At 36.0% G+C, this 20,432-nt stretch overlaps 2 protein-coding genes and 1 pseudogene across 7 annotated transcripts; 1 reads left to right on the top strand and 2 right to left on the bottom strand.

Moving 5' to 3' along the window:
- The first annotated feature begins 212 nt into the window (after positions 1-212).
- LOC125864737 (L-type lectin-domain containing receptor kinase IX.1-like) lies at positions 213-2,489 on the top strand. The gene has a single exon (XM_049544798.1). It carries the CDS (start codon positions 278-280, stop codon positions 2,381-2,383), a length of 2,106 nt encoding a protein of 701 aa, XP_049400755.1. The 5' UTR covers positions 213-277; the 3' UTR covers positions 2,384-2,489.
- Positions 2,490-2,732: 243 nt separating this feature from the next.
- LOC125864740 (uncharacterized) lies at positions 2,733-8,899 on the bottom strand. Of its 6 annotated transcripts, none has more exons than XM_049544801.1 (9): positions 8,816-8,894; positions 8,655-8,681; positions 8,462-8,575; positions 7,579-7,906; positions 7,267-7,353; positions 6,467-6,556; positions 4,565-4,966; positions 4,398-4,463; positions 2,733-3,268 (listed from the first exon to the last, which is right to left on the bottom strand). In XM_049544801.1, exons 1-9 carry the CDS (start codon positions 8,860-8,862, stop codon positions 2,927-2,929), a joined length of 1,503 nt encoding a protein of 500 aa, XP_049400758.1. In that variant the 5' UTR covers positions 8,863-8,894; the 3' UTR covers positions 2,733-2,926. The 6 variants fall into 6 exon arrangements, with proteins under 6 accessions (XP_049400758.1, XP_049400760.1, XP_049400759.1 ...); XM_049544803.1 differs by having other exon boundaries at positions 6,470-6,556; XM_049544802.1 differs by lacking the exon at positions 6,467-6,556 and adding an exon at positions 5,818-5,907.
- Positions 8,900-10,996: 2,097 nt separating this feature from the next.
- On the bottom strand, positions 10,997-18,748 carry LOC125864169 (L-type lectin-domain containing receptor kinase IX.1-like; annotated as a pseudogene).
- Positions 18,749-20,432: the final 1,684 nt, after the last annotated feature.

Below are 20,432 nucleotides of genomic sequence, written 5' to 3'. Positions count from 1 at the left end.
TCTGACAAAAGAATGACATATATCTATATTTAATAATAATTTAAATTTAAAAAATCAATTTCATCCATAATAAAATAATTTATAGCCATACAAATATGTATGACTTATTTTAGAGCACAAGTTTTAAAAGTTTTTTTTTTCTTTTTTAAACTTGTGCTAATTGGGAAAGGTGTATATATAAAATTTATTTTTTAGCAAAGCACTAAACAGAGTGTTTGGTGTTTATTGTATATATTCAGTTGCATGTCTAACAATGTGATTAACATATTGTCCAACTATGGTTGTTTTTGTCTCTTTATCTTCTCTCAAATACTTGCTTCTTATCATAATTATCCCTTTAGTCACTTCACTCTCCTTCAATTTTGATACTTTTACACCCAATGATCACAATGTAACCTATGAGAGAGATGCTTCTCCAGAAAATGGTGCAATTCTACTCACCAAAAACCTCCTCAATCGCGATATTAATGCTAGTATAGGTCGAGCTATCTATTCAAAACCACTGCATCTATGGGACAAGGCCTCTCGAAATCTCACTGATTTCACTACACATTTCTCCTTTAGCATTAATTCACAGGGAATAACTAAATATGGTGATGGTTTTGCCTTCTTCCTTGCCCCTGCAGGTTCAACAATTCCTTATAATACAACAAGAGGTGGAAGTCTTGGCCTTACAAGTAATAATGAGCGACTAAATTCATCGAGCAATCATTTTGTTGCTGTGGAGTTTGACACCTATCAGAACCCCTATGACCCAAAGGGTGATCATGTAGGTGTCGATATCAACTCTATGCAATCTCTTGTTAATGTGACTTGGTTTAGTAGCATTCCAAATGGTACGAAAACTGATGCCTGGATTAGTTATAATTCTAACTCAAAAAATCTTAGTGTTGTCTTCACTGGTTTTCAACTCCAAGGGAACAATATCACAGTCACTGTCCTGCAGAACCTATCTTACAATCTTGATCTGAGGGAATATTTGCCAGAATGGGTCACTTTTGGCTTCACTGGTGGAGCGGGAAGGAGATTTGCATTTCAAAGAATCTATTCTTGGAATTTTACTTCTTCTTTAGATAATATGACAGATACAGGGGTAACCTTATCAAACACCATGCCAAAGGATGCACCAACAAAAACTAAGTTAGGACTTGTGGTTGGATTGATTTCTGGTGGTTGTGCTTTGGTTGCAGTATGTGCTTTGGTGTTATTTGCATTTTGGAGAAAGAGTAAGGTGAGAGAAGATGATTATGTCTTTGATGGTTCCATGACTAATGAATTTCAAAAAAGTGCAGGACCAAAGAAGTTCTTGTACAGTGAGTTGGCTAGATGTACAAATAACTTTTCACAGGAAGAGATGCTTGGGCGGGGTGGATTCGGAGGTGTTTATAAAGGATATCTCAGTGAATCCAACTCTTATATTGCTGTTAAGAGGGTTTCAAGGGAATCACAGCAAGGAATAAAAGAGTATGTATCAGAAGTCAGGATCGTCAGCCGGTTAAGACATAAACATTTGGTGCAACTCATTGGTTGGTGCCATCAAAAAAGAGAACTTCTACTTGTCTATGAGTTTATGCCTAATGGAAGCTTAGATCATCATCTTTTCAAGGGAAAAAGCCATTTGACATGGCCAATAAGATTCAAGATTGCTCAAGGTTTGGCCTCGGCGTTGCTATATCTACACGAAGAATGGGAACAATGTGTGGTGCATAGGGATATAAAGTCTAGCAATATTATGTTGGATTCTAATTTCAATGCCAAGCTTGGGGATTTTGGGTTAGCTAGGCTAGTTGACCATGATAAGGGATCCCAAACAACAGTTTTGGCAGGCACAATGGGTTACATGGCTCCTGAATGTGTCACCACTGGCAAAGCTAACAAGGAAACAGACGTCTATAGCTTTGGTATTGTCGTGTTAGAAATAGGTTGTGGAAGGAAACCTATTGATCCTAAAGCAGAGGAGCATCGAGTAAACATTGTCGATTGGGTTTGGAGACTTTATGGGATGAGAAGTATTCTTGAAGCAGTTGATCCGAAACTATCATCAGAGTTCAATGAAGAGGAGATGGAGCATTTGCTAGTTGTTGGCTTATGGTGTGCTCATCCAGATAATAATTGCAGGCCTTCTATTAGGCAAGCAGTTCAGGTGCTTAATTTTGAAGCTCCATTACCCACGCTCCCTCGGAACATGCCTGTGCCCACATATTGCAGCTTCTCACGCCATTTACCAACTATTTCAGTTTCATCAACACATGAAACCAGCAGTACAGAGATTGCCCTTACCCAAATCCAGCATTCAGTAAACGGAAACACCACTGATGCTTCAATAAAAAGAACATCTTCTTCAGCATCTTCATCTTCAACATCAGTTTTGTATCCAAGTTAATATTGCCCTGTTATAACCCTGCATTTTGTCTTCCATTAGCAGTGTCCATCTTTTCCTTTCTTACTTTTTGTTGTTTCTCTTCTAATGAAGAGGATTCTTTGGATTACATTTCCTGTAATTTTAGCTGTTCTATTAAACACTGATAATGCTATGCTTTCAAGGACATGTCTCAAGAATTACTCAATTCCGAATTCAATCTGGATTAGAAGGCCAATTCATTAAAGCTTAGAGCACGTGATATTCTTTATCAAAATGTTGGTAGACATGATCAGTTGCTATATTGCAGTCTGGACAGGACAAGAAGTTTGGTTTGTCTACTTGTCTCGTGCAACATTTATTTCCTTGCACAAAGTAGATTAAATGACACTAAGTACATTCAGAAAGTGTAATTCTGTAACTATAATTAGAATCTGAAAACTAATCAGAGAAAAGAACTGCCTAAAAGAGCAGGCTAATATCAAGTTTAATATGTGGCTACCTTCTGATAAAGTTGTGCAGATGTTCAGAAAGATATCTACATGACCATATAGAGTATTTGTCTCTTCATATCTTTTGTACATATGTTCTGAGAATGGGGTAAAAGTTTGGACCCAAAATAACCACCTTTCCCGAGTGCTTCCTCCCGTTAAGATGTGCAGCCATATCAATCTCACCAGAGCATCTAACGTTACAAAAACCACACCATAGCCTAGAATAGTGTGTAGCACCATCAGAATTCATCACTTGCTTCAGCTTTTCATGTGGTCCAGTAGCTACTAGTTCAACCTTTTCTTTAGGTTTTTCATTAGGACCGTGTTTTTCTTGTACTGGAAATGCTGTTTCCTTGACCTGCATGCCTGTAGTACTCTTTGCGATCCAAATAAGATTTCCCTTCAGGCGTTTAACCTGCAGTACCACAGGGACATTTTAATAGCTGACATACGGATTACTTTTGATTGCTTATATAAAACAAGTACTACGATAGCATAAATGTGGTACTGATGTTTAAAAAAAAAATTAAGAGCTTCAATTCTCTCTCTTTCTTAGTGGCTTCATATGTGCAGGAGAAACAAAGGCTTGAGATCATACTAAGATAAATGAATCTAGTGCAAACTTCAAAAAGCATTAATTTTACAAAGTGCAACAGTTTATGTTTTAGGTTGTTCGGTGATTCTTTTAGCATAGACAGTTTCTTCTTGGTCTAAATGATAATGAACTTGGTACCAGCATGCGTAATCCATTGCCATCTTGCTCATTCAGCTTATTTGATGAGCCTTATTTTTTTGCCTTTAAGCTTCATCTTGCACTCTTCCTCTAACTTGGCCACTAATAGCATCACTAGCACCTAATTGTGGGAACATCAAGCTCTCCTCTAGTCATCGATCACACCTAACAACTTGGTTAACATTTTCATCTATGGTTTGCTTGACAAATTGCATCCACAGCAATACTTGTGAACACATAATATTCCATAAAAGTAACGATGGAAATTTTTTTGGGCTCAGCTGCTTCATGTTTTGCCATCTGTTCCATAGATTTGGTGTCCTCACAAACAGGACCACCCTCTTCGCGCACTATCTGTCTAGGGGCACTATGATTGTTATAGGGGATTTGTAAGGAATGTTAGCAAGTGAAGATGAAATGATTTTCATTAACCGCCCAAAAGGGATAAGAATGGGGTTTATTCTTAATTAAGGAAAATTCATAAATTTTAATGCTTTATATATAAGACAAGTTATAGCTGCATAGTTTATGGGTTGGAAGGTACACTGCATCTACGCAGAGGAAGCATTTCATAAGTTTGCTGGAAATTAGAAAATCTCATAAGTTAGTGCATCATGTAATAATTACATTATGCAAGACATTCAATTAGTACTCGAGCGATAATGTAGTTTTCAGATTTATTATGTAGTAAAAACGCCAAAAGCAGCAGCATAAGAAGTTAACGACTATTTCATACATTATAGGGAGTCAGGAACAACAGCAAGTGTGACTGGTTTCGGTTTCTCATCAAGAGGCTTAATAGAAAGGATACCTGGCTGGGGGTGAGCATTCCTGATTTATCACAAGTGTCAGTAGCCTGGATCCGTTCTGCCTTGGACTGCAAACAGGAGATAATGATAGGTACACGGATAATGAGTGTTGGGAAGAATCAATTTGATAAAAATTGGCTACTCATTGCTGAGGTAACATCTGATATACCTTGTTTGTAATAAGTTTCTCCTGAGCATCAGATCCATTCTCTTCAAGGTACCTCTCTGCCACAGCCATAGAACTCATAGGTAATTGGTGTTTGGCCAAGTGCTCCATCCCATTAAGATGTGCAGCCATAGCAATCTCCCCAGGGCACCACAGCTTAGAATTATGAACAGCAATATCAGCATTCTTCAGTTGCTTTTGATTTTCTTGCTGATCAACACCTGCTAGGTGGACCGTTTCTTCCAATTTTTCATTAATGCTGTGCTCAGATTGTGCTGCGGCTACATGTTTTGCAGGTTCCTGATTAAGCTGGATTGTCTGCTTTGTTGGAACCTCCGTTTCCTTGACCTGCATTCCTATCGTTTTCTTCTCACTCCAAATTAGATTTTCCCTCACACTTCTAACCTGCAGTTACACAGGGGACATTTTAGTCACTGGTATATGGATTAGTTTTGATTGATTATAGAAGAATTAGGCAGAATAAATGTGTTACTGATATTTACAAAAAAATATGAGCTTCAACTCTTTCTCCTTTTAGTGGCTTCAAATGTTCTCAGGAGAAATAAACACTTGAGAGCATACAAAGATAGATGAATCTAGTGCAAACTTCAAAAGCGATAAATTTTACCAAGTCTGCCAGCTTCAGTTTCAGGTTGTTCAGTGATTCTTTTTAGCATTATACAAAGTTTCTTCATGGTCTAAATGATAATGCACTTGATTTCAGTGTGTATTATCAATTGTCATCTTGCACATTTAGATTGATTGATGAGCCTAATTTTACCTTCATTTAGAGTTAATTCTTAATATTCATTTAGCACTCTTCCTCACTTGGCCACCAGAAGTATCAGTAGCAGCTTGATTAATGTTTCACCTTGTTGAGAATATAATCAAATAATAAAAGTGTGCTCTCTCTAAAAGCTTAAGCTTTTAGATGAGATGGTCACACACTTCAACATGGTATCAGAGCAGGCAGATGTCCTGAGATTGAATCTCACCGCCACCCAAATCAAAAAAGAATTTCCACGTGTTTGGCCCATGAAAAAAGAATCAGGCCCACACGTGTGGGGGTGTGTTGAGAATATAATCAAATAATAAAAGTGTGCTCTCTCTAAAAGCTTAAGTTTTTAGATGAGATGGTCACACACTTCAAACACACCTATTGTTTGATGAAAAATTGCATCTAGAGATATACTCGTGAACCCATAAATCATAATATTCCAAAAAAAAAAAAAGGAAATTCAAGGGTTGAAAATTACAACCTGTTTGGGTTGAGCTGCTTCATATTTTGCCAAGTGTTCCATTGATTTGATATCTTGCCAAACAGGATAAGCCCCTTCACACAGTGTCTGTTGTTGTTATTTTTGGATAATGTATCAGAAATTACATTAGAAATCAGTACCAAGAAGCTAGTAAGAAGTACAAAACAAGGAAAATTACAATTCTCCATTATGTTCCATCTATCCAAAAAATGACATGCCATTTACCATATGACCCTTATACATGTCTGTTTTGGGGGCACTATGGTTGTTATTTACCAGATTTGAAGGAATGAAAGGAAAATCTGTTTTATGACAAATCATTTTTTACTACAAAATCTGTTGCCAACAATGGAAAATGCACTCTTTCATGCTTTATTTTAGTAAACTGATAGCTGCATAATCTTTACACAACCTATTCCTCATGTACAATCAATAATTTATTAGTTGGATGGGACACTGCATGCATGTCTGCATCTATGCAAACAAAGCATTCCTTCGGTTTTTTTTTAAAAGTTTCCAGGAAAAATCCTGGAAGTGTTGTATACAAATTATGAAACACAGACNTTGCATCTAGAGATATACTCGTGAACCCATAAATCATAATATTCCAAAAAAAAAAAAAGGAAATTCAAGGGTTGAAAATTACAACCTGTTTGGGTTGAGCTGCTTCATATTTTGCCAAGTGTTCCATTGATTTGATATCTTGCCAAACAGGATAAGCCCCTTCACACAGTGTCTGTTGTTGTTATTTTTGGATAATGTATCAGAAATTTCATTAGAAATCAGTACCAAGAAGTTAGTAAGAAGTACAAAACAAGGAAAATTACAATTCTCCATTATGTTCCATCTATCCAAAAAATGCCATGCCATTTACCATATGACCCTTATACATGTCTGTTTTGGGGGCACTATGGTTGTTATTTACCAGATTTGAAGGAATGAAAGGAAAATCTGTTCTATGACAAATCATTTTTACTACAAAATCTGTTGTCAAAAATGGAAAATGCACTCTTTCATGCTTTATTTTAGTAAACTGATAGCTGCATAATCTTTCTTGTACAATCAATAATTTATTAGTTGGAAGGGACACTGCATGCATGTCTGCATCTATGCAAACAAAGCATTCCTTCATTTTTATTTTTATTTTTATTTTTAAAAAAGTTTCCAGGAAAAATCCTGGAAGTGTTGTATACAAATTATGAAACACAGACATAGGGGGGCCAGACCTGACCCCTGGAAACAAAGCATTCCTGAATTTGTTGGAAATAAGCTTCAAAAAATAGTGCATGATAGCATAAACATGCACTACATTCAATCCAAACTAAAACCGCGGGCTGATGCCACTTTCTTTTTCATTATTGAGTGAAAATGCATATAAAGCAGCACCACAAGAAGTCAAAAATTGTTTCATACAGTACAGGGAACTCGGAACAACAGTTGAAGCACCTGGTTGGGGATTAGTGTTCCTGCTTCCACACTAGCATCAGTAGTCTTGATCTCTTCTGCATGATGATTCAAATTATTATCCTTGCACTGAAAATAGGACATCATGATAAGTACACTGATAGTAAAGCCCAAAGTTGCAATAAAATCCAGTGGAATGTATACATTTGCTTATGTAGTGTTGGGAATCTAACTTTTGGCGACTGAAATGGATTAACAATCTTAATTCTCATATAACTAGCTGATGTACATACAAGTGTGTGTCCAGTTTAGTAATGTACTGGCTACTCAATGCTGAAGTAACATCTATCATACCTTGTTTGCAATAAGTTTCAACAAAGCATCAGATCCATTTTCTTCAAGATACCTCTCTGCTGTATCCAGAAATGATTCGTTCTTGAGAGATGGATCCTCCATTGGCTTGTTCAACCAGTCAGCCACAATTTGTAGGTTGACAGACAAACATACATACAGAAAGCGTTGGTAAACATAACAAAACCCATAAAACTGAGTGATAACATCATGCAGTTTCACCAGCAAACATGGATGAATAAGTTTTTGATAAAGATAACACGCGCCATCAAACTGCGGTATTACCAACCAACATAAGGTTATTAATTTAATATATGGCCACAGAGGAACCCTGCCAAAGTAAATGGAAGAACATTAGAATATTATTCAACGGGAGTTGTTTTCTCATGTTCAACCACGTATATTGTACAATTTTCCCCAAATGTTTCAACAAACTCTTGAAATCCTCAACTTGGAATTTAAGAAACAGAAGCAAGAACAGACATAAAACTTGAAATAAGTGTGTCATAAGCAGTGACGGATCCAGTTTTCATTAAGGGGGTTTGAAAAAAAAATAGAGTAGTGCCTAAGATTTGATCTTAGAACCTCAAGGTGAGTTTTGAACCCCTCAACTACTAAGTCAACCTCTAATCTTACATTCAGGAGGTTCAAAATCAATATATAGACATAAAAATTCTTTAAAATACCTTAAATATACAATATAATTTTTTGGTGAGGGGGGGTTCAACGTCTAGGTCCGCCCCTGGTCATAAGAACCAATGGGGCTGCTTAATCCATGCATTCCCCTGAATTGGGCCCTATGTGCGTGAATCAGGAATAGTCGGGCTCAGGAAACCCAAAAAAAGTATGTGAACTAATGAAAAGTAGATGGAGCACATTAGGGTACCATTGAATAAGTTTGTCAAATATGTGGTGGAAGAGAGAAAAGATAATCCAGTATTTGAGTAGCTTTCTCATGTGATAATTGGAGTCAGTCTGAATCGCTTTGATTGAAGCATATCTGAAAGAATTGGTGAACATTAAAAGCTGAAGCAAAAATACAGTAAAATAGTTGAAATTAAAGGTAAGTGAAGACTTTCAGAGGATAGGCCAGAGCAAGTAGGGGCCTGCAAAATATATATATAGCAACTTACTTGAATCATGCAAATATGTACTAAAAAGTTAAAATCTTGTTCGTTTTGCTACTCTACTTGACAAGATTCAATTTTTACCATTAATGGAGAAAGAGAAGTGAACTTACCAAGCCAGGAACTCCATTATGTGAAGAGTAAATATAAGAAAACCCATGATCACACCCAAACTAGTAAACCCTTTCTTCTCCCAGTGAGTATTGTAATAACACAAATCCCGTTAAATAAGCTTTTTATGCCCTAACAGGGCCTACGTCTTTTACGCCACTCGCTTAATTTGTTCTTTTTCTTTTTCAAGGAAAAACATCCTACTAATTGAGAATAGATTTAAGCATCACATTTATTTTGTGCTTCACTAACAATCAAGGATAATGTATACTTGTCTAATACGAATTAATGTTTATTTATGGCTTAGTTTGCAAAGCATTGTCAATTCTTTCTACCTGACTTAATCTAGGACTATTACTTGATTTGTATGTGTGTATAAATATAACAATGTATTTTTTTTAGTACAATCCAATTAGAAAGTCTTTCGCCTGTAACTTTTACAAGGGGAAATTGGTTGCCTAGAGTTAAACTTTTATATGAGGCTTTAAATTTATCTAATAAAAGTTTACATATTATAATTTGTTTTTTTTGTAAAGATGATATATGGTCATGTTATACTTGTCTTGATATCCACTCTATTCTTCAAGTTTAAATAAATATTTGTATAAGAAATATATACTACTAATTGTCACTAAGGTCTATGTACACTCTATCCTCCTCATACTCCATTTTATGGTATTTCACCGGGTATGTTGTTATAGTATTTTAAGGACATGTCTCACGAATGATTCAATTCTAAAATCCAATTTGGATTAGAAGTTAGATTTTGATCAGGAGGGAAACATTTTTCAAAAAATTGCGAAACAAAACATTTTCTTTAGAATAGGAAAGTCGTTTTCCATAAGTGACAGTCCACAACGATTATCTCCTCCTCACTTCCAACCCTCAAACTCCCAGCGTGCCCGACCACCCTCCTCCAAGCTCAATCCCATAAGAAAATGTTTTCTGAATAAGCCATAATTCCCTCCAAATCCAATTTCATCATTTCCTTTGATATTGAACAAACTAGTTGGTCACATTTACAAATTCTTTCGAGCTTAATGGTTTGAAATGATAAAGTTACACGAGAAAAAATTGCAACTTTTCGAGGCAGGTAAAGATTTAGAGCCCGTTTGGATTGACTTAAATAAAGCAGTTTTTAAGTCAAAAATAAAAAGTCAAACTGAAATGACTTTTAAGTCAAAAAATAAAAAGTAGAGGGAGACCTACTTTGGGTTTTTAACTTATTTTAAGTCATTTTAAACTTATTTTAAGTTATTTTTTACCTTGCCAAACACTTTCCAACTTATTTTAAGTCATTTGTGACTTATTTTTATTATTTTTTATATTTGCCAAACACTTTCAGAAGTCAAAAATTGACTTAAAAGTAGGTTTGACTCTTTAAGCCCACTTATTTTAAGTTAATCCAAACACCCTCTTAATTTATATTGGAGCAAACTGGTCAGTTCGATTTACTACTAAAACTGCCCCATGTTTACTTGGAGCAAACTAATGTATATTTAAAAACGAATTTAAGTTGGAATAAGAGATATCTCAGTCAAAATCAGTTCAATGGGCCTTTGCCTTGTTGAGAATATAATTAAATAAATGGAAAAGAGTCTAAAACGGAGAGCATTTTTGAATTAAAGTATTGACATTAAGGACATTTTTGAACCAAAGTATAAACGGAGGACATTTTTATACATTTCACATAGTGTAAGAACATTCTTTTTTATCCTTTTCCGTTACATAAATAATAAAAGTGTGATCTCAAAAATAGCTTAAGCTTTAACATTAAATGGTCACACTTCAAAAAATTTGGAGTCTTTTCCAGCTAGATATTTTGTCCTCGAGGAAACAAATGATACAGGACACAAGTACACAAATCAGATTTAATGTCCTGCCCAGACTGCAATTAAGCTAATGTCCATGTTTATCAATATTCTGATGAAAAATATCTTTAGTACTTAAAGATTCTTCGCTTCTATCAAATTCAACTTCTAATCCACGTTCGAATATATCACTGATCGCTCAAGAGATTTATTTAAGAACAGAGTACGTATTTTCACTATTTAATTTAAACTTTGAACAAGAGTTGTTGATTCATTCAATCATCTTCATAACAGTATAAATAATAAAGTATACGAAGAGCAAAAGTTGGACACTGCAGGGAAATAAAAGACCAGTTCCTTTACAAGACAATATCAACGTGTGTACAGAAGTGATGCGGAAGGCGAAGATGCTGCTGTGTTATTTGAAGAACCAGTGTAGTCTCTAGTCACTGAAGAGTTTATTTCAGAAATCTGAGGACCATTGGAGTCGTATGGTGATGCAAGTGAAGTAATTGATTCATAACTGCAATATATCGGCACAGGCATGTTTGGAGGGAGTGTGGGCAATGGAGCTTCAAAATTAAGCACCTGAATTGCTTGCCTAATAGAAGGTCTGCAATTGTTATCTGGATGAGCACGCCATAAGCCAACAATTAGCAAGTGCTCCACCTCCTGTTCATTCAACTCTGATGAGAGTCTAGGATCAACTGCTTCACTAAGATTTCCCATCCGGCCATCCCGTAAAGTCTCCAAGCCCATTCGATTATATTTACTTGATGCTCCTCAGATTTAGGATCAATAGGTTTCCTTCCACAAACTATTTCTAACGCGACAACACCAAAGCTATAGACGTCTGTTTCCTTGCTAGCTTTGCCAGTGGTGAGACATTCAGGAGCCATGTAACCCATCGTGCCTGACAAAACTGTTGTTTGGGATCCCTTATCATGGTCAACTAGCCTAGCTAAACCAAAATCCCCAAGTTTAGCATTGAAATTGGAATCCAACATAATGTTGCTCGACTTTATGTCCCTATGCACCACACATTGTTCCCATTCTTCGTGTAGATAAATCAACGCTGAGGTCAAACCTTGAGCAATCTTATTGGCCATGTCAAATGGCTTTTTCCCTTGAAAAGATGATGATCTAAGCTTCCATTAGGCATAAACTCATAGACAAGTAGAAGTTCTCCTTTTTTATGGCACCAACCAATGAGTTGCACCAAATGTTTATGTCTTAACCGGCTGATAATCCTGACTTCTGATGCATACTCTTTTATTCCTTGATTTGACTCCCTTGAAATCCTCTTAACAGCAATATAGGAGTCATATTCCCTGAGATATCCTTTATAAACACCTCTGAACCCACCATGCCCAAGCATCTTTTCCGGCGAAAAGTTATTTGTACATCTAGCCAACTCACCGTACAAAAACTTCTTTGGTCCTGTGTTTCTTTCAAATTCATTAGTCATGGAACCATCAATAATATCATCATCTTCATCTTCTCTGACCTTCCTCTTTCTCCAAAATGCAAACAATATAAAAACAGATACTGCTACCGAAACACAACCACCAGAAATCAATCCAATCACTAGTCCTGACTTCTTTTTGCTTGAAGTATCTTCTGGCACAGGGCTTGGTTGGGGTACATCTGGATCTGTTATGTTGTCATTATATTTTAAAGAAGAAATAAAATTCCAAGAATATATGTTTTGTATTGCAAAGAAGGTTCCTGTTGCACCTGAGAAACCAAAAGTTACCCATTCTGGCAAATATTCCCTCAGATCAAGATTGTAAGATAGGTTCTGCAGGACAGTGACTGTGGTATTCCCATGTTGTCTGAAACCGGTGAAGACAACACTTAGATTTCTTGAGGTTGAATTATAAGTAATCCAGGCATCAGTTTTCGTACCATAGGGAATTCTACTAAGCCAGGCCACATTAACAAGAGATACCATGGAGTTGATATCAACGCCTACATGATCACCTAGTGGATCATAAGCGTTCTAAAAGGTGTCAAACTCGACAGCAACAAAAGGCTGATTTCTCGATGTATTTAGTCCATTATCAATTGCAAGGCCAAGGCCCTCTCCTGCAGCTGAGTATTTTTCAGGAATTACTGAACCTGCAGGAGCGAGGAAGAAGGCAAGACCATCCGCCAGTGGCGGATCCAGGATTTAGACTCCGTGGGTGTCAAATAGACTTATCGATTAAATTAATTTTATATTTGATTAAATTATTCGTCTTTTCGATATAAATTAATTTCAGAGGGAATTTCCTTTTTCTTAAAAAAACGTCTTTCTCAAAAAAATAGGTACAAATTGGATTCGAACCCGCAACATCAGCCTTCTAAAGTTGCCCTCCTACCGTGGCATCACAAGCCAATTTTGTTCCGTGGGTGGCACGCTTTATATAAATATAAATATTATATATATATACCTATGTATATATAGAGTTTCCGTCGAAGTTCGGGGGTGGCGTGGCACCCCACATCCCTTAATAGTGTGGGGTCCATCCCCATTATTCAATTATAAGTGTTTTCAACATTTGCATGTTGCACCTTTGACAATTATTGTTTTTCAACAATTGCTGCATGCAATTGTCAATAGTTGGCAGCAAATGTTGAGAAACATATCGGTGGATGTTGAAAAAATGTTGTTGATTTCTTCTATATAAGGAGCTTGTTAGCTCATTTGAAATACACCAATTCACAGAGAGAGTAAAATATTTAGAGAACTGTGAGGTTTCCATAGACTATATAAGAAAATAGTCTGTGAAGAAAAATAGAGTGTGAGCGATATTTTTAGTAAGGTGGAAAATCAAAAGAGGGTTATTCCTTTTGAGTGTATAGTAGTCACTTTGAGTATTGTATTCGTGACTATACGGTGTAAAATTCCTTACAATAGTGATATCAGTTGCTCCTCTTGGCCCGTGGTTTTTCCCTTATTTAAAAGGGTTTCCACGTAAAATTCTTTGTGTCATTATTTTCCCATTTTATTTCCATTACTTTTACCATATATATTTTTGTGCTTGTCCGTTTTTTCCCAACAAACTGGTATCAGAGCCAAGGTTTTATCTGAGTATGCTCTGTGGTTGCAGCACAATCTGAACTTCCACATCAGAAAAGATTTACTTTGGTTTGCAATAACTATTTTTTTTGGGGGGGAAAACGATGGAAGCCAACACAAGTAGAATGGTTACTTTAAATGGTGTTAATTATGCCATTTGGAAGGGGAAAATGGAAGATCTATTTTATGTCAAGAATTTTTATCAACCAGTCTTTGCCACTGTAAAGCCTGATAATAAAACAGATGAAGAGTGGAATTTGTTGCATAGACAGGTTTGTGGATTCATTAGGCAATGGGTTGACGATAATGTGTTGAACCATATTTCTGGGGAGACACATGCTCGAACCATATGGGAGCATCTTGAAAGTTTGTATGCTCGGAAAACTGGCAACAATAAAATGTTCTTAATAAAGCAAATGTTGAGTTTAAAGTATCATGATGGTTCTCCGATGACAGACCATCTGAATAATTTTCAGGGGATCATGAACCAGTTATCTGCTATGGGCATTAAATTTGATGAAGAAATTCAAGGCTTGCTTCTACTTGGTTCCCTACCAGACTCCTGGGAAACATTTTGAACTTCATTGTCAAATTCTGCTCCGGATGGTGTGATCTCAATGGATTCTGCCAAAAGTAGTGTCTTGAACGAAGAGATGAGAAGAAAATCNTGGTGTGATCTCAATGGATTCTGCCAAGAGTAGTGTCTTGAACGAAGAGATGAGAAGAAAATCTCAAGATTCTTCTTCGTCGGATGTCCTGATAACTGGCTCCAGGGGGAGAAACAAAACTCGTGGTTCTCAAAATAGAGAACAAAATAGGAGCAAATCCAGAGGCAAACTTAAGGATATTGAGTGCTATCATTGTGGCATGAAAGGGCACACAAAGAAGTTCTGTAGAAAGTTGAAGAGGGAGAACAAAAACAAAGAGGAAACTAAAGAAGATGGCAATGAAAATTGCCTAGCCACCGTCACCACTGAAGATCTTGTTACCGTCCTTGATGCGGATATGATAAATATTGCTTGTGATGAGTCAAGTTGGGTTGTAGACACTGGTGCCGTTTCTCACGTGACATCAAGGAAGGATTTTTTCTCTTCCTATACTCCTGGTGATTTTGGAACCTTGAGTATGGGTAATGAGACTGTTTCTAGGGTGGTTGGTATTGGTACAATTTGTTTGAAAACTAGTGGTGGAACTAAACTAGTTTTGAACAATGTGAAACATACTCCTGATGTTCGTCTACACCTTATTTTTGTTGGTGTTTTGGATTATGAAGGATATGTTAGTACCAACAATGATGAAAAATGGAAACTCATTAAGGGTTTCTTGGTTGTGGCTCGTGGTAACAAACGTCGTGGTCTATACTGGACTACGGCCTCTGCTTGTGTTGATATGGTGAATGTGGTTGAAAGCGATAGCTCTTCAACGTTATGGCACAAGAGGCTTAGCCACATCAGCGAGAAAGGACTTAATGTTCTAGCCAAGAAGAAATTATTGTCAAATTTCAAAAGTGCTAAATTAGAAAAGTGTAAACACTGCTTGGCTGGTAAACAAAATAGAGTTTCCTTTAAGTCTTACCCTCCTTCAAGAAAGACAGAGTTGCTTGAATTGGTGCACTCTGATTTATGTGGTCCAATGAAGACAAGGACATTGGGTGGTGCACTCTACTTTGTCACTTTTATTGACGACTGCTCGAGAAAACTTTGGGTCTATGTCTTGAAGACTAAAGACCAAGTGTTAGGTGTCTTCAAGCAGTTTCAGGCTCCAGTTGAAAGAGAAACTGGAAAGAAACTAAAATGTATTCGTACTGATAATGGTGGTGAATATTGTGGACCATTTGACGAATACTGCAATCATCAAGGCATTAGACACCAGAAGACTCCTCCGAAGACTCCTCAGCTAAATGGTTTGGCTGAGAGGATGAACAGGACCTTGATGGAAACAGTTAGATGTTTGCTTTCTGAAGCAAAATTGTCGAGCTCATTTTGGGGTGAGGCTTTATTGACCGCTGCACATGTTATTAATCTATCTCCTGCTGTTGCTTTACAAAGTGATGTACCAAATAGTGTTTGGTATGTAAAGGATGTTTCCTATGACCATTTGAGAGTATTTGGTTGCAAAGTTTTTGTACATGTGTCGAAAGATGAGAGGTCAAAGTTAGATACCAAGACAAGGCAGTGCATCTTTGTTGGATATGGCCTTGATAAATTTGGTTATAGGTTATATGATCCAATTGAGAAGAAACTTGTGAGAAGCCGTGACATTATTTTTATGGAGAATCAAACAATTGAAGATATTGGCAAAGCGGAGAAGCTAGAATCTTCAAGTTTTGATGGCATAGTTCCAGATGAAGTTCCTCACACAAGTATGCATGATGTTATTGGGCTTGATGATCATGGTGACGCCCATAATCATGTATCGAATCAATATGTTGACGTTGATAATAACAATAATATTGTTATTGATGATCCTCCTGCTCATGAAGTTGTGGACGAATCAAATATTCCATTTAGGAGGTCCACAAGACAACGAGTTCCTTCCTCTCATTATTCACCCAATGAGTATGTGTTACTCACTGACGGGGGAGAACCTGAATGTTACGAGGAGGCCATGGAAGATGAGCACAAGGATCAATGGATTGAAGCCATGCAAGATGAGATGAAATCTCTGCATGAGAACCACACTTATGAGTTGGTAAAATTGCCCAAGGGCATGAGAGCTTTGAAGAACAAGTGGGTGTTCAAAGTTAAAGTTGAAGAACACAACTTGAAGCCCAGGTACAAAGCTAGATTGGTTGTTAAGGGATTTGGTCAAAGGAAGGGTATTGACTTTGACGAAATATTTTCTCCTGTTGTCAAAATGTCCTCGATTCGCACAGTTCTGGGTTTGGCTGCTAGTCTTAATTTAGAGATTGAGCAGATGGATGTGAAGACGACTTTCCTTCGCGGTGACCTAGAAGAAGAGATTTATATGGAACAACCTGAGGGCTTCAAAGTAGAAGGTAAAGAAAATTTTGTGTGCAAACTCAAAAAGAGTCTTTATGGCCTAAAGCAAGCTCCTAGACAGTGGTACAAGAAATTTGAATCTGTTATGGGGGAGCAAGGCTATAAGAAGACTTCTTCAGATCATTGTGTATTTGTACAAAAATTTTCAGACAATGATTGTATCATCCTCTTGTTGTATGTGGATGATATGTTGATTGTGGGCAAGAATACTTCCAAGATTGACGAGTTGAAGAAAGAGTTGCGTAAGTCTTTTTCTATGAAAGACTTGGGTCATGCCAAGCAAATTTTGGGCATGAGAATTACTTGTCTCAGAGATGAAATGAAGATTTTTTTGTCACAGAAAAAGTACATTGAACGTGTACTAGAGCGCTTCAATATGAAGAATGCTAAGTCTGTTAGTACACCTCTTGCTGGTCATATGAAGTTGAGCAAGAAGATGTGTCCTACAACTAGGGAGGAAAAATAGAACATGGCCAAAGTTCCATATTCCTCCGTCGTCGGAAGTCTAATGTATGCAATGGTATGCACTAGACCTGATATTGCTCACGCAGTTGGTGTTGTCAGCAGATTTCTCGACAATCCAGGAAAAGAGCATTGGGAAGCTGTGAAGTGGATACTTAGGTATCTTAGAGGAAGCTCAGATGAATGCTTGTGTTTTGGAGCATCAGATCCAATCTTGAAGGGCTATACAGATGCTGATATGGCAGGTGACCTTGATAACAGAAAATCCACTACTGGATATTTGTTTACTTTTCAAGGGGGAGCTATATCATGGCAGTCAAAGTTGCAGAAGTGTGTTGCACTATCTACAACTGAAGCTAAGTATATTGCGGCTACTGAAGCCGGCAAGGAAATGATATGGCTAAAGCGATTTCTTCAAGAACTTGAATTGCAACAGATGAAGTATGTTGTCTATTGTGACAGTCAGAGTGCAATAGAATTGAGCAAGAACTCCATGTACCACGCAAGAACAATACACATTGATGTCAGATATTATTGGATTCGTGATGAAGTGGAGAATGAATCATTTCACGTCAAAAAGATCCACACAAGTGAAAATCCTACAGATATGCTAACTAAGATGATACCGAAAGACAAGTTTGAGTTATGCAAAGAACTTGTGGGTATGAGCTCTCTCTAAAGAAGATAAAGATACCTCGTTCCAGTGAATGGGACTGGAGGGGGAGATTTGTGGGGTCCATCCCCATTATTCAATTATAAGTGTTTTCAACATTTGTTGCACCTTTGACAATTATTGTTTTTCAACAATTGCTGCATGCAATTGTCAATAGTTGGCAGCAAATGTTGAGAAACATATCGATGGATGTTGAAAAAATGTTGTTGATTTCTTCTATATAAGGAGCTTGTTAGCTCATTTGAAATACACCAATTCACAGAGAGAGTAAAATATTTAGAGAACTGTGAGGTTTTCATAGACTATATAAGAAAATAGTCTGTGAAGAAAAATAGAGTGTGAGCGATATTTTTAGTAAGGTGGAAAATCAAAAGAGGGTTATTCCTTTTGAGTGTGTAGTAGTCACTTTGAGTATTGTATTCGTGACTATACGGTGTAAAATTCCTTACAATAGTGATATCAGTTGCTCCTCTTGGCCCGTGGTTTTTCCCTTATTTAGAAGGGTTTCCACGTAAAATTCTTTGTGTCATTATTTTCCCATTTTATTTCCATTACTTTTACCATATATATTTTTGTGCTTGTCCGTTTTTTCCCAACAAATAGATCCGCCTCTGCCATCAGCATAATAATTTCTGCCCTGTGAATTGATCTCAAAGGAGAAGTGCGTAGAGAAATCTGTGACTTTCCCAGAGGGCCTTGTCCCAAAGATAGAGTTCTTTAGAATATGTAGCTCGGCCTACGCTAAAGCTTTCACCACTATCAAGCTGGTTTTTGGTGAGCTGAATTACACCGTTTGCTGGAGAAGCATCTGCTTCATATGTTACATTCATATCATTGGGATTGAAACTATCAAAATTGAAGGACCATGAAGTGACAAAGGGGATTATCAAAATAAGGTATGTGAAATATGCAAAAACAGCCATAGTTAGAGAAATGTTTTATTAGATCGCTAAACTACTGAATATAATCATATATATCCGTTTCATTTTCTCATCATTTCAAGTGCAGACTAAGGACTTGGCAACATTTTTCGCCTGCACAATATTACGATTTCATAGCAAAGATAGTAACAGGATAGTTGAAATTGATAAAGTCCTTATTTTAGAGGAAGTTGTTGGAAAAATATACTATTAACCATTCATTTAGATATAGTACATTATAACAATCGTGATAGTTAAAAGTCTAAGTGGGAGATTGTTGGGATATATACTATTAACCACGTGTTTAGATATAGTATTTATTATAGAATAATTATTTATTTATTTTTATAGATCATATATTCGTTTATGGTGCTTGTTTACTTATATAGTAGATGATTTAGTGTATAGAGTTTAAGCTTATACACAGAGGATTAAACCATCGGTTCTTATAAGCATAAAGTTTTTTTTGTTCACAATCTAAGATGAAAATTGGACATGCCATCGGGACGATTGTAGCACAAGATTATATGTAGTTTATCTTGATTAATGGGAATGGTATAGTTCCAACTTCTTGTGCTAGTGCATTTTGTATGTATTGAACGGGACCGAGTAGAGATAGTTGCTTTAGACTGACTGACAAAAGCATATTCTCTAAACTATTAAATGTACTTATATTCTTAATCCTGATATAACTATTATGATCTATATATGTTAATCATCGTTTTGATTTATTAAACGGCGAGATTCTACGATTGGTCAATATTCCTGGTAGATTGGATAATGATAATATATATTGGTGAAATAATAAGTTAGTTGATGAAATTCATGTCTCGGAATAGAGATTGATGATATGCCTTTTTGAGAAGCTTAAAAGTTTTCATCGTGTCAAACCTTACAAGTGGATTTAAGAATCCGACACATGAAATAAGTTAAGCAATGCTCTAAAGGAAATTGATCATTGAATTAAGTTCGTCAGCAATTTAATTTATTGATTAGTATCTGTAATCTTAACATGGGGAATTTCGAAATATAAATAGAGGAGTGCAATTACGAATTTCTAGTGGAATGATTTGTAATTTATTATGGTAAGAATAATTCAAATTAATTATTTGGAATCTATCTATATATAATAGGAGAAGAAAAAGGAGACATGTCAGCACCACAAAATTCAAAATTTTAAATTATAAATAATTAAATATTATATAACTAATTAAATATTCTAAATTCAAAATTTGAAATAAAAACACAAGTGTCAAAATCAATTGGTTATAAAACTCCACTTCAAATTAGTTAAAATATTCAAAATTCAATTTAAAAAAATTATATCTAGGGCAGATTTAATATTTTAAAAAAAAAACTAATTTATACCTTTTTTTTAAAAAAAATGCATTTATATAAACACAGACAAAATGTCATATATTTTTATATAAAAACGCTGACAAATGTCATCCCAAAAAAAAGTCTATTTTATTTTTATTATCATATAAAAAAATTACTTTTTAATATCGTATAAAGCGGTTTTTTAAATAACTTTTAAATCTACTTTCTTTTTTTTTGGATGCTGCTTTTTTTAAAAAAAAAAAAAAAAGTAGCATTGAAAAAAAAACTGAATTTTTTTAGCAGATTTCTAAAAAGTGCATAAACGGTTTAAACTCACAAAAAGAGTTTTAAAAATAAATTTTAAATT

Source organism: Solanum stenotomum, chromosome 5 (genome assembly GCF_019186545.1).
Source record: "Solanum stenotomum isolate F172 chromosome 5, ASM1918654v1, whole genome shotgun sequence".
NCBI classification, from domain to species: Eukaryota; Viridiplantae; Streptophyta; class Magnoliopsida; order Solanales; family Solanaceae; genus Solanum; species Solanum stenotomum.
The sequence above is the reverse complement of the archived record's forward strand: the minus strand, read 5'-3'. Positions and strand labels throughout refer to the sequence as shown.